The sequence below is a fragment of the Dromaius novaehollandiae genome, chromosome 11 (genome assembly GCF_036370855.1).
Source record: "Dromaius novaehollandiae isolate bDroNov1 chromosome 11, bDroNov1.hap1, whole genome shotgun sequence".
Taxonomy (NCBI): domain Eukaryota; kingdom Metazoa; phylum Chordata; class Aves; order Casuariiformes; family Dromaiidae; genus Dromaius; species Dromaius novaehollandiae.
The window spans coordinates 5,181,805-5,204,685 of NC_088108.1; the positions used below are offsets into that span (position 1 = coordinate 5,181,805).

Consider the following 22,881-nt stretch of genomic DNA (forward strand, 5'->3'; position numbering starts at 1 on the left):
GGGGGGAATGATTCACATGAATCTGACAACTGGGCACTTGTACTCAGGAGAAATTCATGGTTAAAGGTTCAGACTACCCCAGATCATACCCCTTCTCCTCTGAACCTCAAATAATCCATTTCTACAATAGCTTCCAGTTACAGTGCTTCAGTTAATCTTTCAGTTATCTCTCTGCAACGCTGCTCATCTTTAATTTTAGAAACCCTCAGAGTCCCAGACTCAGTTTCAGGTAAAAACGAACAGGGACTTGTACTCCATTTCCTATTAATGAAAGTTTAGTCTGTAATTTAAGATTAGGTCACATTTTCATATTGAACTTTGCTGATATTCACAGAAATGCATAGAAGCATACAGGAACATAGGTACATTAGGCAAAAGAAAATATAAATGAATGAATATTTGCTGAGGCAGATGGCTGTAATAATTCCACCTTCTCATCAGTTTTATCTTCTAATCTCTCTCTGCTACAGTTTTTCTAAAGTAAGCCACAAACCCACAATAAGTTCCTGTTAAGTGCTGTTGTAACTCTGCAGAGTTCCTGCAGGTTTAATTCTCAGTTAAATAGATTGACAAGTTAATTAAAATGTGCCACGGCTTTCATTTTTTTTTAATCCTATTCTCCTAACAGACATCTGCCTACAAAATAACTGATATACATCCCTTAATTATTGCAGAATCAAAATTTTCAAGTCAAATGAAGGATGTGTATTTGTGCCTCATGTTTAAGGCTCTGCCAGTGTTTCCATTGTTAGCCTTTCTGTCAAGAGTTCACAAATCCATTGTTTAAAAGATATCCTGCCTGAAATTTTGCATATGAAACATGAACACATCTGGTTTTTATGCTATTAAAAATAAATTTACTCAACCTATGTCAATTATTTATAGCAAAATGATTGCTTTCATGATTTATTCTATCAGCTTTGTTCAGATTTTCTCATAATTTTTCTGCTTGCTCCAACAATCCCTGACAAGGACAGAATATCTATAGGATAGGCAGAAAAGTTGCACTATATACGCAGTGCAGTACTCTGTGACACGTGGTGCAGGACAAAACCTGTGTAAATCCACAGAGCAGCAGAGGCCGAATGGAGCTTGCCTGTATGTATTTAGTTAAAAATCAGCAGGTAATTTCTTGGCATGTTCCCAACAGGCCAGCTTTTCACACCTCTCTTCTGGAGCACCTGAGGTAAAAGCAGAGTTCAGGGTAAACCTTTGTTCACAGATCAGCTAGCATTACTGCAATTTAAGCTTGAATAGAAACTAGGTAATTGCATATGCTTTATAATATGGATTTTGCTTCCAAATCAGTGAGAGCCTTTTCAGTGAGCAAGTTAAGGGAGAATCCTACAGATCCCAAGCAATCCTAAAGAACTGGACTGAAGTAATTTAGGCTGAAAAACATAATAAATAGTCTGTTTACTGCAGGGAAAACAGGAGGAAATGAGAGTGAGGTGAATATGTGCAATACAGCCCAATTTCCCAAGAGTGAAATACTAGAGTCTTTGTTGTGACATCTGACGAGGTTTATGTGAAATTAAACATATATGGCAATGTAGCTAATAAAAGCTCTGAAATCAGCTCCTTCCTTTAAACTAAGACCACCAGAACTTTCCCACCTGGCCCCGTAACCCCCGCAGGTGCTGAGCACCGGAGAGGACCGACCCCCCCGCAGCCCTCCGGGCCGAGCCACGGAGCTCCGAAGCAGGCTCCACCAGCAGCCGCGGGGCTCGGCAACGCCCCCGCGGCGCAGCGCGGCCTACCCGCCGGAGCCCTCCGCCCGCGGCGAGGCCGCGCAGGCGGGAGGCCACGGCCGCCACAGCCCTCGCTCCGCGGCGCCCCGCCGAGCCCGGAGGCGGACGCGCAACGGGGCAGCGGCGACATGGAGAGACAAAGCGGGAGCGGCGGGAAGGCGGCGCTGACAGAGAAGCCCCGCCCCCCGCGTGCTGCAGCACCGCGCGTGCCGCCGCCGCCGCCTTTTGTGCGCGCGCCGCAGCCGCGGCCATGAGTGGCGGCGCCAGGAGCCAATGGGAAGCGGGCGTGGGCGGGCCCGCGCCCTTCCCCCTCCCCCTCCCCCTCCCCCGCGGCGCCGGCGCTGCGCGTGGCGGCAACGGGCGGCGCGCGGGCGGGCGGCGCCCCGGCGCATGGAGGCGATGCCCTGCCACAACCAGCAGCTGGGCCCGGCGGGCGGCCCGCGGCAGCAGGACGAGCCGCAGCCGGCGGCGGCGGCGGGTCCCGGCGGCGGGGGCGGCTGCGGCGGGTCCCGGCTGATCCGCTTCGCGGAGCCCGGCGGCAGCAGCAGCGGCAGCCCCAGCCCGGACAGCAGCAGCAACGGGCTGCTGCCCGAGGCCCTGCGCGCCGCGCCGGCCGGCGGCCCGCCGCCCCTGGGCGCCCAGCTCAAGCTGCTGCCCATGAACGACCAGATCCGGGAGCTGCAGACCATCATCAGGGACAAGTGAGCGCGGCCGGGGCCGGGCCGGGCCGGGGGCTCCCGCCGGGGCCGCGCAGGCTGCTGCCGCCCGGGATGCGGCGGCCGCCGGGGCCTGGCCGCGGCGCCGCGCCAGCGTGGCGGCCCCGGGCCCCGCGGGGCGGCCATGGCGGGCGGCGGGAGGCGGGGGGGGGGGGGGAGGCGGCGGCCGCGCGGCTCGGGCCGGGTCCCCGCCGCCGCCCCGCGCTCCCTGCCCGGCCGGTGACTCCCGCGTGAGGCCGCGGCACCGCGCGGCGGTTCCTACCCCCCCGCCCCCCCCGCGCCGGATTTCGCGCTCCCCGCTGTGAGTTCTGACCCGCGGGCGCCTCGGAGCCCCCCTGCCGCATCCTCCGCGGGGAAGGGGCAGCAGCCGCTCGGGAGGAGAAGCCGCAGCCGCTCGTCAGCACCACGTGCCCGTGGCAGCCGGGTCCCTCTGCCCGCCCCCCCCCCCCCGGCTTCCCAGACTGCGCCCTCCCGGTGGCCGTGGCTGCACGTCGTCCCGGGGCAGCACCGGGTTCCCCCGCGTTAGCCGGACGCGTGTCGCGTGGGAGATGGCCCCGCGGTCCGGCCGTGGTGGCGAGCCGGCCCGCTTCCTTCTGACGCAGCCTCGCTTCCGAGAGCGGTTACATCTGCACGAGATCCGAGGTGAAGGCTGCTCAGAGACAACACAGTATTCTTTCACCCTCTTCATCCTCTCTTCTTTGTAGTCTTTGCCTTCCCTCCTGGCATACCTCCTGATCCGACCAGGCTCGCTGTTGTGAAGCCAGGCAGCACCACTTGTTAGTTAACAACACGTCACTCCTCCCCGAGGTCTCCCAGCTCAAAATGGGAGGCATGTACCAGCAACAGTCTCCTCCACAGGCGTGCAGAGCGTGGCCAGTAAGTCCATAGGCTGGCCAAAAAGATTTTAGAGCAGCTCAGCTTCCATTCAGGTTATCTCAGTTAGTATTGTGATAAAGATTAAAAATCCTTATAGTTGATTTCACTTGGCATTGCTGTAACAGCCTAATCTTCAGTGGTTCTTTTTCTGGTCCACTTATTATAGTGACTTAGAAAATAAGTAATGTCTCTTCCTAGGTAGAAAGACATATTCCTCCAAGCTCTCCTTACTTTATATTTTTTTTAGAAAAATCTTAAAACTGCTTTGAATAGGTTCTTTCTTTTAATTTCACCTTGTCCACTTCTCTAGACTTTGATTATAGTCTCAGAGTTTGTTTCCTTGCTGTGTTGTAACTTTCCTTTTACATCTAGAGGTACATATTTTAGGAGAACATATGCTGAGGAACTGTATTTACAGATGAATAATAGTAATCAGTGCTGTGATCATCTTATGCTTCCAGCAGAAAGAATCTTCCCTTACTTTTATCTTCAGTGCCAAAAATCCTTTTCCTGCACTAGCCCACATGTGTTTTGTTAGTGAAAACATCCTCTGACCTCCTGCTAGAAATGTTGGATGTTGACAGGGGCTAACTGTGGTGCTAAAAACTGATGGAGAGTGGCAAAACCTCACCAGAAGAAGGAACAAAGGCTGGGTAGGAGTAAAGCGATGAGTGAGTTTTCGTTTTCCCTCCTTGCCCATACTGGTTTCTGAATTGTACCTCAAATAAGAATGTGCAAACTTGTCACAATATTTTGTGCTGACTAGATCACACTTGCACTCCCTTACTGGTCTCAGGACCATGTTGACAACCTCAGGCCCCCTCTCCTCACATGTGTTCAATGAGCTGCAGAAGGAATAGGAACTGGATCTATAGTGTTCTTATGGAGCAGATTAAGACAACATGGGTATAGGGCAGAGACTGGATTTAAAGGTTGTCAAAGGACAGATGCTAAGTTTGGGGATAAAAGGTGGGGAAATCACTTCAGTTTGGGGAAGAAGATGGGCTCTAGCAAATTAAGGAAAATTTAAGGACCAACTCTCTGAAGTCTGTGTAAGTGGGGTGGGGGTGGGGCTAAAGATTTTGGGACAAGGATGGACAGAAGAAGACAGATCACAAGGGCAGCCCGAGAGTCAGGAAGAAGAAAAAGATTGGAGAAAAGCAGGACTGGCTGGAATGAAAGTGAACTCGAATCAGAAGTTTGAGGAGTAGAGACTGAAACTGATCAGGCAAAAAGAATAGTTTGGGGACAGAGACAAGGCAATGATGGGCTAGGAGGAATGAGAGAGAATGATAGTCTTGGGAGAGAAATAGTATTAAGAGGGGAGGCAGATAATGGAGAACAGTTTGTTTACTTTGGGCATGCTTACCTCCGAAGGAGACTGCCTTTTTGGAAGGCCTCATTTTTGATAGTTGTCACTTTATGTCGCTAAGAGTTCTTGCTGCCACCATACCTTGTGAGACATTAAGGTACTATCCCAGTTTTACTAATGATAAGCTGAAGTGCAGAAATCCATGCAAAATTGTGCCCCTACTGCTGAACATCCAGTGTGAGATACTTAAGACCTGATGTTCTAGTGGATATTACATAGCATTTCAGATGCTGAAAGCATACCTGTCATTGATTGCATTTGTAGCTTTGATTGTTCGGCATTTGGAAGATGATTTTATAAGGTATTAAATTTAGCATGTAATGTATGGCAAACATATGCAGCAGGCATCTCTTAAAAGCACAGCTTGGGACTCGCATACTGTTCTGTCGGCATCAGATACAGAGGTGTGAAATCTAGTTTGTTGATAGAACGTTCGGGTTCTGAATAAATCCTCTTCATGTAACACATTGGCTTTCTAGCATCTGCAATAAATAACACAGAGCACAGACACGTTTCTTCCCCTTGTTTCAGATCGGTCTTATCTGTACAGCCTGTATTTTGGTATTTCCTTGTTCTTGAGTGCTTAACTTTGCAACTGTAATAACACTAATGTGTTTTTATAGAAAACTAATCATCATCTCTCAAAGACAATACTTTCATTGATGGTATTATTTTGCATCAGCTTTTTTTTCCCTCAAACTACTATTATTATTATTTTTTAATTTTATCTTAAAAGCACTGTGGAAAAAGCTAATCTTGTTGCAGACATGAGCATACAGAGCAAGTTCAATCTCACTGTACAGCAGGGCAATCATGGCAAGACCACACAAAAGATCTCTGCAGGTGAGAATATCTTCTTGGTAGCTTCCCTGCAGAGCAGAAAGGGAAGTTGTAAGCAGGCTAAGCAGAGAGAGAGAAGGAATCCAAACCAGGCTTGCTGATGGCCTATAAAAGGTTTTGAAGTTAATGAGAAGGAAATAGCTTATAGTTTTGATATCAGAAAGAATAATAGCAATGTGGTTACTGCACCCAGCTAGGGGGGTTTATTATTATTTTGTTGCAGGTAAGTGTTGATTTCTTACAAATATGTCAAATAAGTTTCTGATATTTTAATAAGTCAGCTGATATTTTACCCTCAAAGAGATTTTTTTAGAGTTGCATCAGATTCATTGCACAATACTTCCTTAAGGGGAAGTGTAGAATAACACTTGTAAATAATGAATCACTCATAACAGCTGGAGTGATAGCAAACTGCACTTTATTCCGAACAGGACACTGCCGTGGCAGTGGAGATGTAACTGTGACTTCCAAGCTCCTTTCCCACCCCAGTGAGAAAAACTAGACAGCTAGACTCAGTTGGCTCAGAAAGGCTCTTGTAGGCTTTGTATGTGATAATGATAGGGAACCATTATTTTCGTGTTCTGTCCCAGAAAGGCAGCTGCAGTTCAGTAAAGAAGAGACCTCAGAATGACCTACATTAGTGCCTGGCATACAGAAAGATGTGAAAATGTGCTCAGCTACAGGGGTGAGAGGACTTCTCATGCGCTGCTTAGAAATTGATGCAGTAACCTTTTCTTGGGCCAGTGGACTGTATGACCAACTGTAGCATTCAAACCAAGTGCTAAAAGGCCTCCTCAGAAAACATATGGTGTTTGTGAATAAGCAGCTTTATGGCTAAGAGTAGTCCTGGTCAAAAAAATCTGATTTAAACTGATATAAGGATATGTTTACTCACAGTGCATGGGGAAGAGGGGAAAGCTATGTCATTTACAGGGCATTTAGATACCTATCATTGTATCTTTCTGGATTAAAAAAATAAAACAGGTGGCACTAGAGCTGCATGAATTCAAGGAGGCTATTTGGGTTACTTAATGCTTAAAAAGATGGATGTTCCAGGTACAGCAGTCTCCTGAAAAGGTTATGAAAAGTGCAGAAATTAAAAGTCAAGCTACTGGGAGAAAGAACCAGATGAAAAGCAGGAAAAAAAAATCCAAACAGTCAATTTAGGACTATGACTTTGAAGTAAGAGAAGGACAGATACTGTTACTGCAGTGCAAATTAGACCCTGGCTTGCTTATGCAGAGCTAAGGATGGTCAGGCAAGATGCAGAAGATCTTGGGGACTCTATTTTGTCTGAGCATGAGCTGCTCAGAAAAGCGGAAAGCTTTCTCCATTCCCGAGAGGATTTAGGGGACGATAACACAGCCCTTCAATTGGAATAACTTCTCAGTTTAAAACAAACAAAAGCAATGCCCCCCCACACACCCCACCTTTGTGTGGATGGTCGTCATGCCATATGGTGGGGCTGTGTGTGACAGGTGTGAGCTGGGCAGTGCTGGTGACAGAGCCCAGCGGAGCGGCGTATGGCCTCATTCTGCTCAGTTTGGCAAGTGACAACGCCTCAGTAAATGCTGCTTTGTCAGATGCAGTCTATGTATATTTTTATCAGCAGCAGTAGGGGAAGGGTGCTTCTTTCCCTTCTTATGGGTGGAGTCTAGAACTGCACTCTGGCAAATAATACTTTTGATATTATCCTATATACAACACTTATTAGCATGTCAAAGTTTTTCTGATAATGCACTCTCTTATAGAGAAGGTTTGGTGACAGCTGACTGAATCATAAAGGATTATTGCTGGACTAAAATTATCAGTATTTCTTTTGCTTCCTCTTAAGTGGCTGTCGTTAAAGTTAACACAAACTGGGTCTGTGTGCCAGAATGTGGGAGATCAGATAGAGCTCCTGAATCTAAGTGTGCGTTAGTTTGCTTGTTTTTCCTCAGACTTGTTCATTTTTGCTGTCTAGGCCATGTGTTAGATTTGAATGCTGAATCTTCTAATGGAGTGTGTTCTGATGCATTTAAGTACTGGATGCTTGGGAGCAAACAGCTACAGCCTCTTTCCAAGGAGAGTGTAATCGCAAATTCGTTTCTGGCCTGCACAGATTATAATCAGTGATCTGGAAGCTAAAATGAGTAGTGCAGCAATTTGCGATCTAGATCTCTAGTTTCTGTAGAAGCAAATTCATTAGCTCAGATTGCTAGCATCATTTTAAATCCTGATTTAACTCTAGACATGATTTAAATGTAGGTATTTAAAGGTTATTGTGTCTTTTATGGGAGAGCATATTGTTCTGTTCTGCTTAGACTTCTTATTCCCTAAGGAACTGAGTGAACAATATAGAAATGAAGACAGTAAAGCAGTAGGATGTGCGGTCCTGACTGGTGTTCAGAGTAGGATGATTCAACAGTGTGTAACTCATCGCTGATGAGTAAAGATGACCATACTGCAGGCAGGAAGGGTGGAATCCCATTCACATTTTACTTCCTGCAGCACAGACACTAAAAATGATGAGCACTCAAGTACCTTATTTCTCTTTGTCCCAAAAAATAGAACGTGGTCCTGTTTCCTAACTATATCATCTCTCTCTAATGGCAACAGTCCCCTCAGTATGCAAGTTTACTTACAAAGACTTTACAAATTCTGTTTAAAGTGGTTTTTTTTCAGTCTTGCCCTCACAGCACCTAGGTATCTCTTGAGATACTGTTTTGTACGATAATTAGAGAAACAGGAATTACTGAAGTGGGTCAGACCACAACCCACGTAGCCTACACCCATATAGCCTCACAGTCAGGTTTTAATAAGGTGTATTTCCAAAAAACATTTCTTCTCAACTCTTAAGACTTGTTACATGAATTTTATCATACATAGCAGCAAGGCTTCTATTCCTTCAGGAACAGAAACAAAAAGAAATGAATTTATATTGTTTAACACAATGTTCTTGTGGTTTCCCTGTCTTGTGACACTCAGGTTTTAATGTGTCACTCCTTGAATGTTGTTTTGTTACTTTATTAAGAAAAGAAGTTTAAAAAGTTTCTAGTGTGCCATAGATCATTACTTTGTATACTTCTATCTAGTACTTAAGATGAACAGTTCCAGTGTTTTCACCTGAGCCTTTTTTCTGGCCCCTAGCAATTCTCATATGATGTGGGGCTTGAAATCTGATCACAGCTTTCCAGTGATGGTGTACAAGAGGTCTGTCATTTTCAGTATTATTATTCTTTATCTCTAATTTTTATGCATGCCACCACTGTTTTCTGTAATCCTTCGTCCCTTCAATTAGGAGACAGAACTGACTATGGGTGTTCCATGGACTGTGCATAAAAACATCCATGTCTCTGCAAAAATAGATTAGATGATTTGAGCCTAGTAATCTGTATGAGTAACTCATAGTATTCACTCTAAATGTGTATTGTTTTGCAAATAAAAGTGCAATCTTGACATTGTCTTACCACCCATTTGCTAAATATGGCTAACTATTTTGAAATGTCATGGTCTAGAAGAATCTAGATGTGCTATCTATACACTTTGCTACTTCACTTTATATATAAATACCACAGATGGGAATATGAATTCCTTTGGAAATTTTTAAAAGACAAAATCAGTTTGTACAACTGTAAGATTTTTTTTTGAGTGTTGGTTTTCTGGTTTATATCAAAGTGGCAGAAAATTATGAATATCCTGTCATTGCCAGAAAGAGGGAAAAGCTGAAAAACAGACAGTATTTTTAGTAATGAATAATGCATTAGTAGCACAAGGAAAGAAATTAGAATAGGCTGACAGTCTTTTTTAAAACTCTTTTTTTTTAGTGTGGCTAAGTTACCAGTTGTCCAGGAAATAAGCAGCCAAACTTCTTGACTTTCACTCATCTAAACGTAAGATGTTGCAGAATCTCGGGGATTAAATGCAAAACTCTCTTTATGGGAACTTAAAGAGACATCAAGAGTATCTTAGTTTGAAAATGAGAGAGGGGTTTGCCTACTATGATTAGTAGAAAATTTTACTAAAAATTACTTGCATATGATGTTGATGCTTTGTCTGAGTATTTTTAAGGCTAGCATGCTTTGACTGTTGGATCCTAAATCTGAAATACAAGTTTGTCCTACTCTTGTGTAGTGGGAGTTCATCTTGATATGGGAAACAAGGTGTTAGAAGTCTAGTTTTAACATTCAAGCTTTTAACATGGTATATTTACACAGTACATCATTGCAGGAAGAGGTGAGCTTATTCTCTGTCTTCTGAATAGGCCAAAAGCCATGCAGTCATTTCAGCAAAAAGTTACACTCAGGCTAGTAAGCCAGCAGAGCGGTATTTTCATCGTAGTGCTCAGTTATCCCTGCTCATTTTAGTGTCAAGTTCATTAATTTAGCCACAATATGAATGAATTTCAGATGAGATAGAATATCCTGCCTATCAGGTGTGTTAACTCGGTCGCAGGGCTTGGGATCTATATGATCATTGTCCCATGGTTTCTTGTTGGTTTAAGAGTGGGCAAAGCAAAGGTGGCTTGCTCACAGTTACAGAGAATATACTAGGCTGGTGCAGATGAGAGTTTGAGAGATGTTTTGGAACTGAGCTGGAATGGTGGCACAATGGAAAACCTACACAATACCATCGTTATGTTTTCTTATTTTAATTACTACTTGTGAAGTGCAGAAACACTGCCAGTAGTAAGCAGCTACAGCATACTGCATCTCAATCTTCTCCACCAAGTAGAAAACCCAGGAGGCAAAGTCTCTGCAGACACTACAGTAACTGTACTAAAGTTAGTATATGGCAGGAGACTTTCCTTAGAACTTCCTTTACAATATATTGTGCTTGAATTTAATATTATAGTTAATCAATGTTCTTACAATTATTCCCCAATTTAAAATAGAAATTATTACCTTTTTCAGGACAGCCAGTAGAGGAGACTTCGTATTTTCTGCTGATCGTCTGGTAGGTGAAGAATTTCTTCTTCTTGGTGTTGTACTTTGTAACTCTTTCATAAAACAGGTCTTTCTTGCTAGAATAATGGTGGTGTGAGAGCAACATTTCTACAGAAAGGAAATTGCTGTCTGACAGCAACTTTCTGTATAGGGACTTCTGTTCTTTGTTATAGACTGCTTTCATCTCAAAGGGTTCCAGAAACCATGTTATTATCAAACACCATTACTTTAGGATAAAGAGAAGTAGTAGTGGAGAATACTGTGTAGAAACAGATGCACAGGGGCTGGAGATAATTCAGTTTTAGTTTGAAACAGTACTTTTGATCTTGTGAACAGAGCTGTATGGTTTCTTACAGTCTAGATGTTAATAACTAATTGCATGCAGAAGTGCCTCTTGGCACTTGTTGTGTATTAGATTCATAACTCTGGGGGCAGCCACACTGGGAATTTCTTTTTAACCATATGGTAGTTACTAGCAGGGACAAAGCAATTCAAAGTTTTCAAACATTTTAGTAAGTCAGAACAAAGACTATTTAGAATGCAACATTTATCTCAGTTAAATTATATGCTTAAAAAACCCACAACACCCACTCGCACACAAATACTGCCTTGTACTTGTGAAGTTGTTTCCTGTTTGCAAACCTGCATTCATTAACATGGAAAGCCTTTTTCCCCCTCTAGTGAAGAATGGTCCAGAGACCAGATCAGCACCACCTGCTATGGAGACAGGCTTTCAATGATTAACCCAATCTTAATCCGTGCCTGAGCCAGGCTTGCTCAGGCCTTGGACATGACCACAGACTGAGGTTGTGACTGCAGTGCTTTTTACCTCTGCACATTGTTCCACTTCACCTTCTGCTTTTCCTTTCTTGAGGATGTTTCTTACATTCCATTCTGCAAGAACAGTAAAAGTCAACAAATGAGCCAGCACATCTAATCACTCTTAACTATTGGATCAAGTTACTGACTGGAGTACCCTCCTTGCTAAGAGTACTTCATAGTGGACATGCAAAAGGTCACGGTCCCAACTTCATTCTGTGCCAACAGTCCTCAGCAGATACCATTCAAATAGACATATATCCTTTACAGTTTGTTTGACAAGCAGAGACAACCCAGGAAACATCTGCAACCAGTGAACGACTAACTTCCTGCTCAACTGGGTTTCATTTTTCCTATTTCTTGTGGTTTTAGGCTTTTCACATGCTCAAATGTGCAAAAAAAGATTCAGGAAGCCAACAGAGGTGAACATCAGCAGTCCCAATGTTTACAGGGTTTAGGTCTCCGGTCCAGGCTTCAGACCCCTTCCCCACTAATACTTCTTTCACAGTAAGGGTTTCTGGTTTACATTCTAAATTTACCTTGTATTGGGTTTCCATCATGCTGCACTCTTGAAGGAACATTCCTTCCTGTAAATTCATTTGAACTAAAGAAAAGAAATATATTCCTGATTAGTACTTTAAAAATGAGATAAACAATGGTTATTGCAGTACAGACAGGAAAAAACCCTAATCAGTCCTGACTGTACTTTATTATAGTTAGTTATTCTGAAGGGCTTCACCCATACACCTTTGCACATTTACTTGGAGGAACTGTGCCCTTCTGAGGCAAGCACTGACTTTTTTTTTCCCCCTCATTGCTACAAGATTGCAGCTTCCAGGCAGTGAGTTAAGTTCAGGCCACTGTACCTGAATCTTGGGCTGGCTGACCCACACTTCTACAGCTAGAGAGCTGCTCTTCACAGAAATGCTTCTATTTGCTGGTCATGCAGATATTTGCCATAGAACCTGCTAGTCTGTTTTCCATTTTGTAGGAGGAATATTGTGCAAAACAATACCTAGGACAGGGGACTGTCTTATTTTCTGTATGTTATTACTAGGTATGGCCAGAAACAATCACAATTTCATGTTAAACTAGGCCTCTGCTGAACTTGGTGTACAAACATAGTTCAGACCCTATATATGTTTTCCATACAACTAGCAGTGTTCCTTAATGACAATGCAGTAGGTGAACAGAACAGATGTGTGATTGTAGGGTAACAAAATACACGTTGTTGCAGAGAGAAAATGCAAACTAAGTTTAGCTTGCTACTTCTTGAGCAGTAGCTGCTTGAAGTATCTTAGAGTCACAACAGGAACAGGTCTGAAGGAGGGATTTTTAAAGCTGATGAATTTATAGTAGTTTGTTTCACACATAAGAAATGATACAAAAGAAAAGTTCAAAGGTGCTTGTGGGAGAAAAGAGTTAACAGGTGGTAAAGGTTAGCCAAGAGTTTCTGAAAAATGACTGCCACTGCTGTGATCCTGCAGCTGAAAGATGTGGGATTAAAATCATGAGGATGAGTGCAACTGATCTTGTGTTCATGAAGGAGAAGATGCAACTATGGGGAATAAACATCTAAAATAAGAAATGATCAGTCATTATGACTTGTGGCAGTAGATGTCACAACAGATAGACCTCAGAGCGCTAGTGAGACCAACTCGAGAAACACAGGGACAGAACACCTCGGCACAAAAGGCTCACGCTGCAGCCCTGGTACCTGTTCTGTCCAGCGGCCACGCGTTTCGTTGATGACATCTTGCAGAGTTTCTGTAGCACCAGTTAGACACTCACAAAGCCCACAGCATTTTTACTGAGATCTAAGTATTTTTCCGAGGTGTTCTCCGTAGGAGGTACACAGTAAACTGGGTCCAGCCCTGTCAAGTTAAGCAGCTGCTGCACACCCACTGTGCAGGAACTATAGCAGCATGGTGGTGTAGGCTATATAGAGAATAAGCAGAAGAGGAGACGTCTGCCAGAGGCATAGAGGACATTGCATGTCTAGAGTTTCAGCAAGGACCACGCAAAATTGTGGCCTGGATTCAGGCAGATATCTATCATTTACACAGCGCTGGCCTACAACCTCAGTTTGCAAATACAGTGATGCTTTTCAGCAGAGAGCAGCAGGTACGCTTTGTGGTTTGACGGGAGGTCCGAGTTTGAGGAATTCATTCTTTCCTCAGCCCTACTAGCAACTCCCTGAACACAGCGCTCTACCTTTCTGCCCACCTACCTCTGTTTAAAGAAGATGATGATGATGCGTATTTTAAGTGGTTTGCAATCCTGAGGTGACAAGAACTGTACTAGTATGAAATTCTGCTGACAGTGCCACTATCCTGCCTTCACTTCTGCTTCCAAGAAAAGCTGAAGCAGGCTGCAACCTGCAACATAGTGGGTTAGAGGATCCACCTAGGAATTGTTATGATCTTGGAAGTTAAGGGATACACGATTATCACATAAAATACAGTTAGACTACTGTCTTCCGTGAAATAGGAGAAGAATATAATGGTCGCTCCCAAATTTATTTAATTTCTAATTTATTGGCAGCTACATACGTCACCTTTTTCCAAATTGCAGGCAGGTAGAAAAGTTGTGTCACATAGAACTACTCAGGATTACTGATCTCTTCTGGGATGGCTCTTAAAAGGCTCATGTTTTTTTCAGTTTTGGCTGGTCAGTGCAGTGCTATCTCTAACTGCACCATAGCTGGTTTCTTTATTTCATGATTATACCTCTTCTAAATTAGAGTAATGTCAGCCTACTTTCTTTAGTTGTCTATATCCAAATTTATCTGTTTATAGACTCTGAAGAACTGGTCAAACCTGATTTCTTCAGGAGTATTTGTGTGGTAAGGAGACTTTATTAACATGATTAATTGGCCTAGAAAAGATAGGTGTCACTACCATTTTCACATCCTTGAAATGTTTGTAGTAGTTAGCTAAAAATCCTTAGACTTTTGCTAGCTGTGGCTTTTGCTAACCATTCTAACAGCTCTTATATTAATGAAGGTTCAAAGCAAACAGTAGTTCCCTTTGCTTACTGCAGAGGCTCCTTAGTAATTCTTAAAAACATAATTGTAATAAACCAGCATGTTGACTGTATAATTTTGTATAGCAGCATTAAATGCTTGAACTAAAACTTCAGCATAAGTCTGTAAGCCTTGACAATTTAACTAGGCCTGCTAGAATTTAACCTTCTTATTGAAAAAAAGTAGCTAAAACAGACTTTAACTTTCGTTATTGCTAACAATTGCTCTTGCTAACAATTGCTATTAATGGTTTTAACTTCTGGTCGATCTCTTCTACCTCAAGACTAAAGCTCTACCTCTCCCTCCTCCACATGTGGGCCATAACAGGACCTGCTCAGCTTTGGATTCGAAGCAGTTACAACTACCTGTCTGGGGGAGGAGCAGCATTGCTGATCCTCACGGCCAGAAAGGAAAGAAATTGAAAATGGCCAGAAATTATAATCCCCGAGTGTAGAGGAGACAAAAAGTGTAGTACAAGAATAAATGTTTTATCAAAACTGACAGGTTTACAACAGAATATTTCCCTGCCTCTTTATAAAATATTGATGTGTAGCAATGACAATGAGATTTATAAATTGACTACAGACCTTCACTGGTTTGTTCAGAACATCTGGCAGATAGTGCGGAGTGGCACTAACCCTCTCAACATCAAAGCAGTATGAAAAAAAAAAGTGTTTCTTCCAGACCTGGCTCATAGCTTTTTGTGAAATAACCTGAAAAATCTTTCTCTGTCCAAATGTCCCAGAAACTTACAATTAAATCAAGGATTTCTTGGTTTGCTTCTGTCAGAAGATGTCCTTCCATTAGTTGGCTATCCCAGACAGAAACACTAGTGTCTTCAACCTTGGGATTAAAGTGTTCCAGAAAAGACTGAGGAAGAAAACTCTGTTTTTAGATATAGAGGAGGGAGGAGGAAGGTGGTAAAACTTGCTTCCTGACATACATTGCCTGAAGCTACCAAACACATGCAGTGAGTTGAAGCACAAAGGGGACCTGACAAAGGGGGCCTGACCTGGTTCCCATATGCAGCTTGGCTGCAGTGAAGGGATAGACCCTTGCCAGAATTAATCGTATTACCACGTGAATTGCTTTTTCAGTCTTTTGCTCCCTTTATATGTGACTTGCACCATCTCTGACTCCTTCACTGGTTTAATCTGGTCACTACCTCTGAATATGGCTACCACAAATCCAACTCTAGATAAAAATTCTTGTAGTACTAAAATTACTAAAAATTTCTTCAAAGAGAGAGTATAAATTTAGACCTTTGCTAATTCCTAGCAGAGCCTGCCTGCATGCTGGGAAGTAGGGCAGAATGGAAGATAAGAAGAAAAATCTTCTAGCCTGTTCTGCTCTGTTTCTGGAATTAGAATGGTCTGAAATGAGAAAAACACTTGCTTGGTCCCAGGAGCGATTGCCTCATTTCTGCCATTATACAGTGACTTTTGCTTAATAGGTTTCATCTTTGGCTTGGCAGCAGCTGTCCTTGAGCAATTCTAGCTTTTGAATCTTTGGCTTGCTACGAGAGAAAATTTTCTAAATCTTTAATACCCAGGACATCTTTCATGGGAAATCACTCTGGGTTCACATGAATACATTCAGATAACTTTGCCTGGGGTGCAGCTGCAGGGCTAGCATCGGGGAGAACTCGAGGTTTGCTGGCCACCTGAGGCTAGAGAGACTGTAGCTTACTAGCCGGGTCTCCTGTGGACATGTCCCTGCTGAAACGGGGCCATCTGCACTGTGTGAAGTGCAAGTGCTTTGCAGAGCGTCCCATAATGATGACAGCTGGCAGGTGCCAAATAAAGAGGGTGATAAAGAGATGTCTTGATTGACTGACTTGTCTTTGGGCATTTCGTGGTGCATTGCTGCAGCTCCTGTGGCTGTTCAGGGCCCCACTGCAGCTTATGCGTAGAAATATTGGTATGAAAACAGACCTTAGGGCCTAGCTGATAGGGAACTCCAGGGGGTGGAGTAGTATCTCAATAGTATTTTCTGTCAGCAAAATAAAGTTAACATTGGTGCTTTATTCATTTTTATCAGGGTGTCGGGGATTGCTGAGGAACCCCTTCCTCTCAGTTTCATTTGTAAGGCCATCATTTGATCCGTGGACAAAACATATGCATCACCCCAAAGAGGTCTCAAGTAACCCCTAACTACTGCTAAAAGAGAGCCTTTTCAGCTGATACATGTGTTCAGCTAGCACTTGTAAAAAACACTAACATTTAGTATATTATCTCCATAGTTTAAAAAGCCTTTTAAGTTGTCTGATTCCTTTGGTTCTACAGATCAGACTCGTGGTTGAAGAGGGACTGAATCAGCTACCGTACACAGAATGTACAGTGACCACTCCAACAGGTAAGTGGGACTTCCAGTAGGACTGGAAGTGGAAACTTAATATAACAAAATATGAAATTGTTGCACGAGGCTGAAACAGTTTAACATTAACAGTTTAACTTCATAGTATTTAAAGGGCTGGAAGGTATAATAAGCTTCAGCAAAACATATAGTTATCATCTTACTAAGGTTTTAAAAACTGGCCTTGCAAAATGGTGATGAAAACTTACCTATATGTGTGCAGTATCAGCTTACTTGCCCTTACCACAATGTTGAATTAAAACTGATGACATTTCACATGCCTGTTAAAGAAAAAAATACTCAGCAGAAGCAGTTTTGCAAAGCCAGCCTAAATCTGCCTCTGTTTACAACCAGGGGCCATCTGGGAGTGATGATAAGCAGGATATAGAAAGGGGCAGTGTTAAAACTAGAGGAAACCCATTGCAATAATTTTGGTCTGCTCCTATTAAATTTGAAGATATGTGAAGCTGCACACATTACTCACAGGTAGTGCAGTAAAAGCTTACAGTGCTTCAGCCACTTCTTGGGGACCGCTTATGTACACACTTTGAACCGACATTACCCCTGTAAGACATACATCAGCTTAGCCCTCTTCCCCTTGAGGATTTCATTTATATTTCCTCCAGGGTGAGAGCAGCTCTCTCTGTAAACTTGCACCCTCTTCTCGACCCAGCCCCTCACAGTAAGTCATTTATTTGTATGTCTTTACTCTACATTTTAGTTACAGAAGAGATGGACAGCAAAAGGTCAATTTTGAAACTAACTAGAATTTAGGAAAGCGCTGAGAAGGGACAATCACTTACCACAATTTCTTGCTAAAACAGCTTCAACTTTACTTCTTGGGCATTGGCTTCAGAGCTGATCCGGGTCAGGTGGTAACTGATGGTTTGATGACACTGGCTTTCTGCATTACACAGTTTGACTGGCAGGTCTTCTGCGAGTAACATTACACAGAAGCTCTACAAGTCTTTTTGACTCGGCCACTGTCCTGGCTATAGGGCAAAGAGTGTCTTAAACCTTGTTCTCCAAGCACATGTTGCTTTGATGAAAAGACTTAAGTTTCCTGCACTTATTCCTGGTCATACTGTAGAGTCTTACCTTAGGAAACCCTCTTAGGTCTGCAGTGAGTGTGTCAGTCCTCTCATTCCAACACCTGTGCCCAGCGGGAGTGCTAGAATGGCCTCAACCTAGCTCTTCCAGTAGGAAGTGTACTGTGAGAACTCGAATACTCGTATGAATTCCTACTTATCTATGCTTCACTCTTTCCCTCCAAGCATTTGTAAGATCCCGTCAGCACAGCTAATTTCTACTGCTCCTGGCTCAGAAGCAGAATTTCCTGTCCTGTCAAGTCTCTGTGATTTATCCTGTGATTTATCAAGGATGTCAATTAAACACCCTATTGTTTCTCCTTTAACAGAGCCTTTTGACTTCTTTCAGTTAGGCAGGATAATATGCAAAGTCTAGAAAAAAAATCCCCAAATACACTTCCTTCCCAGCAGTTATATTGTGCAAGCTCATTCCTCAGCTCTTGGGTTAGAGCTGAGGAACTATGAACAGGACCGTCTTGCTTTGTTGTCTTATCTTTGAATTAACAAGAGACCTGAGCTTCCAGTACTGTCAGTCATGTCTTGCCTATGCATACCACTGCCCACTTGTGTCTTTTAATGATGAAAACCATAATTCCAAGTAGCACTGTAACTTTATACTTCTGTTATAACTCTTCCACTTGCAGCACCAGGGTGCATTTACCTGGCTTCTTAGGGACATAACGTTTATCTTTATTTTACATAGCATCTTCTGTATAAAATAATCACAGAACATTGAGTTATAAAACACTCTAGAACAAAAGGATCAGTTCTGTGCCACTCTTTAGATGCAATTTTTAAAAGTAAAGAAAGCACAAATTCTTTACCAGTTTACATTTTTGGTCCTCTTTCCATTGCTAATTTTAGGACTGCAGGATATGGTATACAGCCTCAAAAAAATGGTTTGTGCCACCTGTTCAGAAACTTGCAACTCAGTGTTGTACCCTAGGTATTAAGAGGGATATCAGTTCCATTCACATGAATGTCACTTAAAACAGTACCTTAAAGGGGCACTAAAATGGGTCAAAAGGGAGCAATCACTTCCACTGATATTTGGTCTTTCTCTCCTCTAATAGGATACAAGTATGAAGGAGTGAAATTTGAAAAGGGAAACTGCGGAGTCAGCATTATGAGAAGTGGTAGGCAATTTTTGGTTGTTGAATGAGTACTAATTCCAAGTTTTTGAAACCTGTAGACCAACTTCATTTTTAAAAAGTGCAATTAAGTTTTACCAAAACCTGCCAGCTGCTGTTCTTTAAGTACCTCTAATCACAGAACAAGAAGTAATGTCTCATATTTGTAGCAAATAAAGCTTTCAAATCTACCAGGATTACTTTGGTTTGGTCCTTCATTGTTTACCACTAACTTTTTCTGCTCAAAGACATTTCTCCAAATAAGCTTTGCTAAATTGTGCAAGTGGTAGAGATAGAGTGTTATTTTGTCTAATACTGTTTGAATCTCCATATCTATGATATAAAATCCAGTGGCTCCACAGCTTTCTATACTACTTATTGCACCATGATATCCTTCACAAGAGGTCAAAGATGTTTCTCAAACCAGATAGGAACTACTACATTATTTGTATTTATGTTTTGATGTCTTTTCTTTGAAAACTTGCCTAACACTAGTATAGGGGAACACAGAAAGCCAGAAACTAAGTGACACTGAACAGATTAGTTTTTCTGTCTAAACAGAGGAAAAAGTTTTTAATACTTAGAACCAAGATAAAAATAATGCTTTTTAAAACTCTTCACCGATAGAATATTGGGACTGTCAATTTAATTGTAGCATCTTGTAACTGTGCCCCTTCTTAGCTTGTAGCAATTTTTTATTGGGTTTTGTTTGCTCTTCAATTTGAGGAGAGGCAATGGAACAAGGTTTACGAGACTGCTGTAGATCAATCCGCATAGGAAAAATCCTGATACAGAGCGATGAAGAGACTCAGAGGGCAAAAGTGTACTATGCTAAGTTTCCACCAGACATTTACAGGAGAAAAGTTCTTCTTATGTACCCAATACTAAGTAAGTGTCTTACACTATTGTTTACAGTTAGACCTGCCTCTGTATATCCTGTGTTTAGAACAAAATTCCTGAATTTCATGGGCTTGTATTAGGTATTTGGCTTGCTTTAGGTGTCACAGTACGGAACATATCAGATTTTGGCAGAATATGCATCAGTCAACCTACATTAGCATGAATGCAGAGCAAATCATCTGTGTATGGCTGCATTTGTGAGAAACAGGTTGAAGCATTAAGGTTTGATATAAATTACATTTTTTTATTTTGCCATGAGAAAAGTCTTCAAACAGTATTCTGGCCATGCTATTAAAAACTTTCTTGATAAATACTATAATCCTAGAGCTAAATTATTTTAAAATTAAATGTAATTAATACTACCAAAAAATCTCAATCTGGTAAGGAGTTTGTCAGGATGAAGTGAGTTTTCCAGTATTAAGGTTTAATTCTGGGTCTATACAAGGATTATTATTAATTACCATTTTATTATTTCAGATGAGATTTCTTGCCATTAGTAAAATTCATCAACTTCAGTGCTTAAAACCTGACAAACTCTGCTATTTCAGTACAGAGATGAAGTTCCTTCATCAGGAGACCAGAATTTTCTATAATTAATGCATATGAAGCTGATAGTGACGATACTGTCCTTTTCCACTGGAAAACTCAGTCCCACAACAATATTAATGCAGATATCTCAAATGGTTTAGGATGAGCTCTTTAACCAGAAAAAGAAAGAAAGGAAAAAAAAAAAAAATCTCACTTTTTCCCCTTTCAGGCACCGGTAATACTGTAATTGAAGCTGTAAAAGTTCTTATAGAACATGGCGTACAACCAAGTGTCATTATCCTGCTAAGCCTATTCTCCACACCTCATGGTAAGTTGAGGTAGGGTATGAGCGGGGACAGAAGAGCAAGCATAGGTATGTTTAGTGGAGAAGAGTTACATTAGTCACAGGCGCTGGATAATGGTGAAAGGTTGTTTCTGAGCTTTGCTCAGGAGGGCATTTTTTCTTTGATTACTGCGTTTTTAAACTTTAAGAATGAACACTGGCATGTTTGGAGTGGGCAGCGGAGTGGGTTAGCAGAACGCAAAAGACCAGTAACACCTAATGGCAAAACTGCAAATACACCTATAAATGCCTCAGTATACCTACAAACAGGGACCGCAGTGCTGCTAGGTACCCAAAATGGTTCCGTGGCTCCCAAAGCAATACGTTCTTCTGTTGCTCTGGGCTGTAGCAGCCCACAGATCACGTTGTGTAGTTCACCCACCAGAATCAAAGTTAAGAACTGTACTGTCTGCATGTTAAACACTTTGAAATGTAAAAGGTGTTCGAAAAAAGAAAAATACATTTCTGTGGAGCAGGAAAACAGATCTTGTAGGTTGTTTTAAAAATTGGCCACAGCAGCAATCACTATTACTGATCAGAAGCATTCAGAGTTATTCCTGGCAATCTATAACCACTTTTCTGATTTGATTAAAGGTATACATATATGCTTCAAAACAAAACAAAAATCCTAAAACCAATCCACCAAATTGCTGAAGTTTTTTCTCATAGCCAATAAGCTAAGCCAGAAACATGAACCAGAGATGGAAGAACAGAGGCTGACTGAGCTACGGAAAGCTAATCATGATTTAACATGCTGTCCTGAAATATTGTTGCAATGCACTGTTAATTATTCCATGTTTCCCTTTCTCAAAAGGTGCCAAATCTATCATCCAGGAATTCCCAGAGATCACAATATTAACTACAGAAGTTCACCCTGTTGCACCAACACACTTTGGACAGAAGTATTTTGGAACGGACTGACACATTTGGAACAAACTGATATGGCTGTATGATATTACAAAAGTGATTTTTTTTTTCTACGTTTTATTACTTGTAGCAGAGTTGGTTGAGGGCGTATTTAAAAATCTTCATGGCCAAGAAGGGGAAATATTTGACCTATATTACTTCTAGTTGGTTACTGCTTGAACACGGAATCAGGTGCAGTAACGCCGCACCTGGAATCATTACAAACTGAAATCATCTTAATGTGCTTGTATAAATTGCTGCCCTCTCTGCTTTAACTTATTTATTCTTCTATAGCCTTTTCTGTGGCTGCTTGCAAGAGCAAAATAAAACTAAATCATCAAAGCGTGTATTAATTTCTATTGTTAATGCCTACATCACTCCAGTTTAGCCACAACAGCCACTCTTAATGATTCCAAAAGGATGGAGGCACTTCAAACTCTAGGTAATTCTTAGCAGCCACATTACATTTCTGGCAGCATTTTCAGTCTTCAGATGGTGGCCAATAACTTTAAGATGCAACTTTGAATTTTGCTCTCTACGGATTAATTTCAAATAGTAAAAAAAATTTGTAGGTATCTTGCTCAATGGTACTGAAGAAAGAGGCATTTATCTTTCCATTACACTTCCTATTACAACATAAATGCCCTAGCAAACTGGGGTTCGAATTTGAGACTGGGAGAAGCGCGGTCTGCAGAAATTCTGCACACACAGTGTTTAAGTTTTACCTCTTTAAACTTGTGTGGTTGAATCAGCAAGTATCACTAACAGTTTTAGAGAAAGGCAAGCTGTGGCAAAAAGTTGGACTCAACTTCTAGCTCTGTTTGTTAATAGAGCAGCAGGGCTTAAAGTCAAAGCACAAATGTGGCCTTAATTGATTAGCACACTTTCAAAAATACTGAATGCAGTACTTGCATGAATCAGATGTGGCATAAATATACAGCCAAATACTTGCTTTGGTTTTATAGCTTAGGGCACTAAGTACATGATCTCCAACACTTAAAAACTATGTAGCATCTTGTCTTACTATAACTTTGGGAAAACTATAGAGACAATATATTATTTCTTTAAATATATCCATATTCTAAAAATTGCAGAAATACAGAATGCCATCGCAAATACAGTGCTTCCTGCCTCTTGACAAGCGACTGGCATGCAAAGCCTTCTGCTGAAAGAGCTAGGCTTCCCCAAACACCACCTCGTAAGATAAGGGGGCAGAACTCAGTGAATCTTTTTTTTTGGCTCAGTTAAAGAACCTTTCCCACTCCCAGGCAGTGGTCTCAAAGTTGAGTAAGGCTTCCAGAGCTAGA

The 22,881-nt window shown here is 42.1% G+C and overlaps 1 protein-coding gene and 1 long non-coding RNA gene across 3 annotated transcripts; one reads left to right on the plus strand and one right to left on the minus strand.

Moving 5' to 3' along the window:
• Positions 1-2,057: 2,057 nt before the first annotated feature.
• On the plus strand, positions 2,058-21,921 carry UPRT (uracil phosphoribosyltransferase homolog). 2 transcript variants are annotated; one of them, XM_064518109.1, is made up of 8 exons: positions 2,058-2,452; positions 8,685-8,747; positions 10,448-10,490; positions 16,610-16,679; positions 18,841-18,903; positions 19,624-19,785; positions 20,555-20,653; positions 21,483-21,921. In XM_064518109.1, the coding sequence occupies exons 1-8, from the start codon at positions 2,142-2,144 to the stop codon at positions 21,587-21,589; spliced, it is 918 nt and encodes a 305-aa protein (XP_064374179.1). In that variant the 5' UTR covers positions 2,058-2,141; the 3' UTR covers positions 21,590-21,921. The 2 variants fall into 2 exon arrangements, with proteins under 2 accessions (XP_064374179.1, XP_064374180.1); XM_064518110.1 differs by lacking the exon at positions 8,685-8,747.
• Positions 10,462-12,153, minus strand: LOC135329534 (uncharacterized). The gene is made up of 3 exons (XR_010390996.1): positions 11,839-12,153; positions 11,310-11,374; positions 10,462-10,557 (listed from the first exon to the last, which is right to left on the minus strand). It is a non-coding gene; the product is annotated as an uncharacterized LOC135329534 (long non-coding RNA).
• Positions 21,922-22,881: the final 960 nt, after the last annotated feature.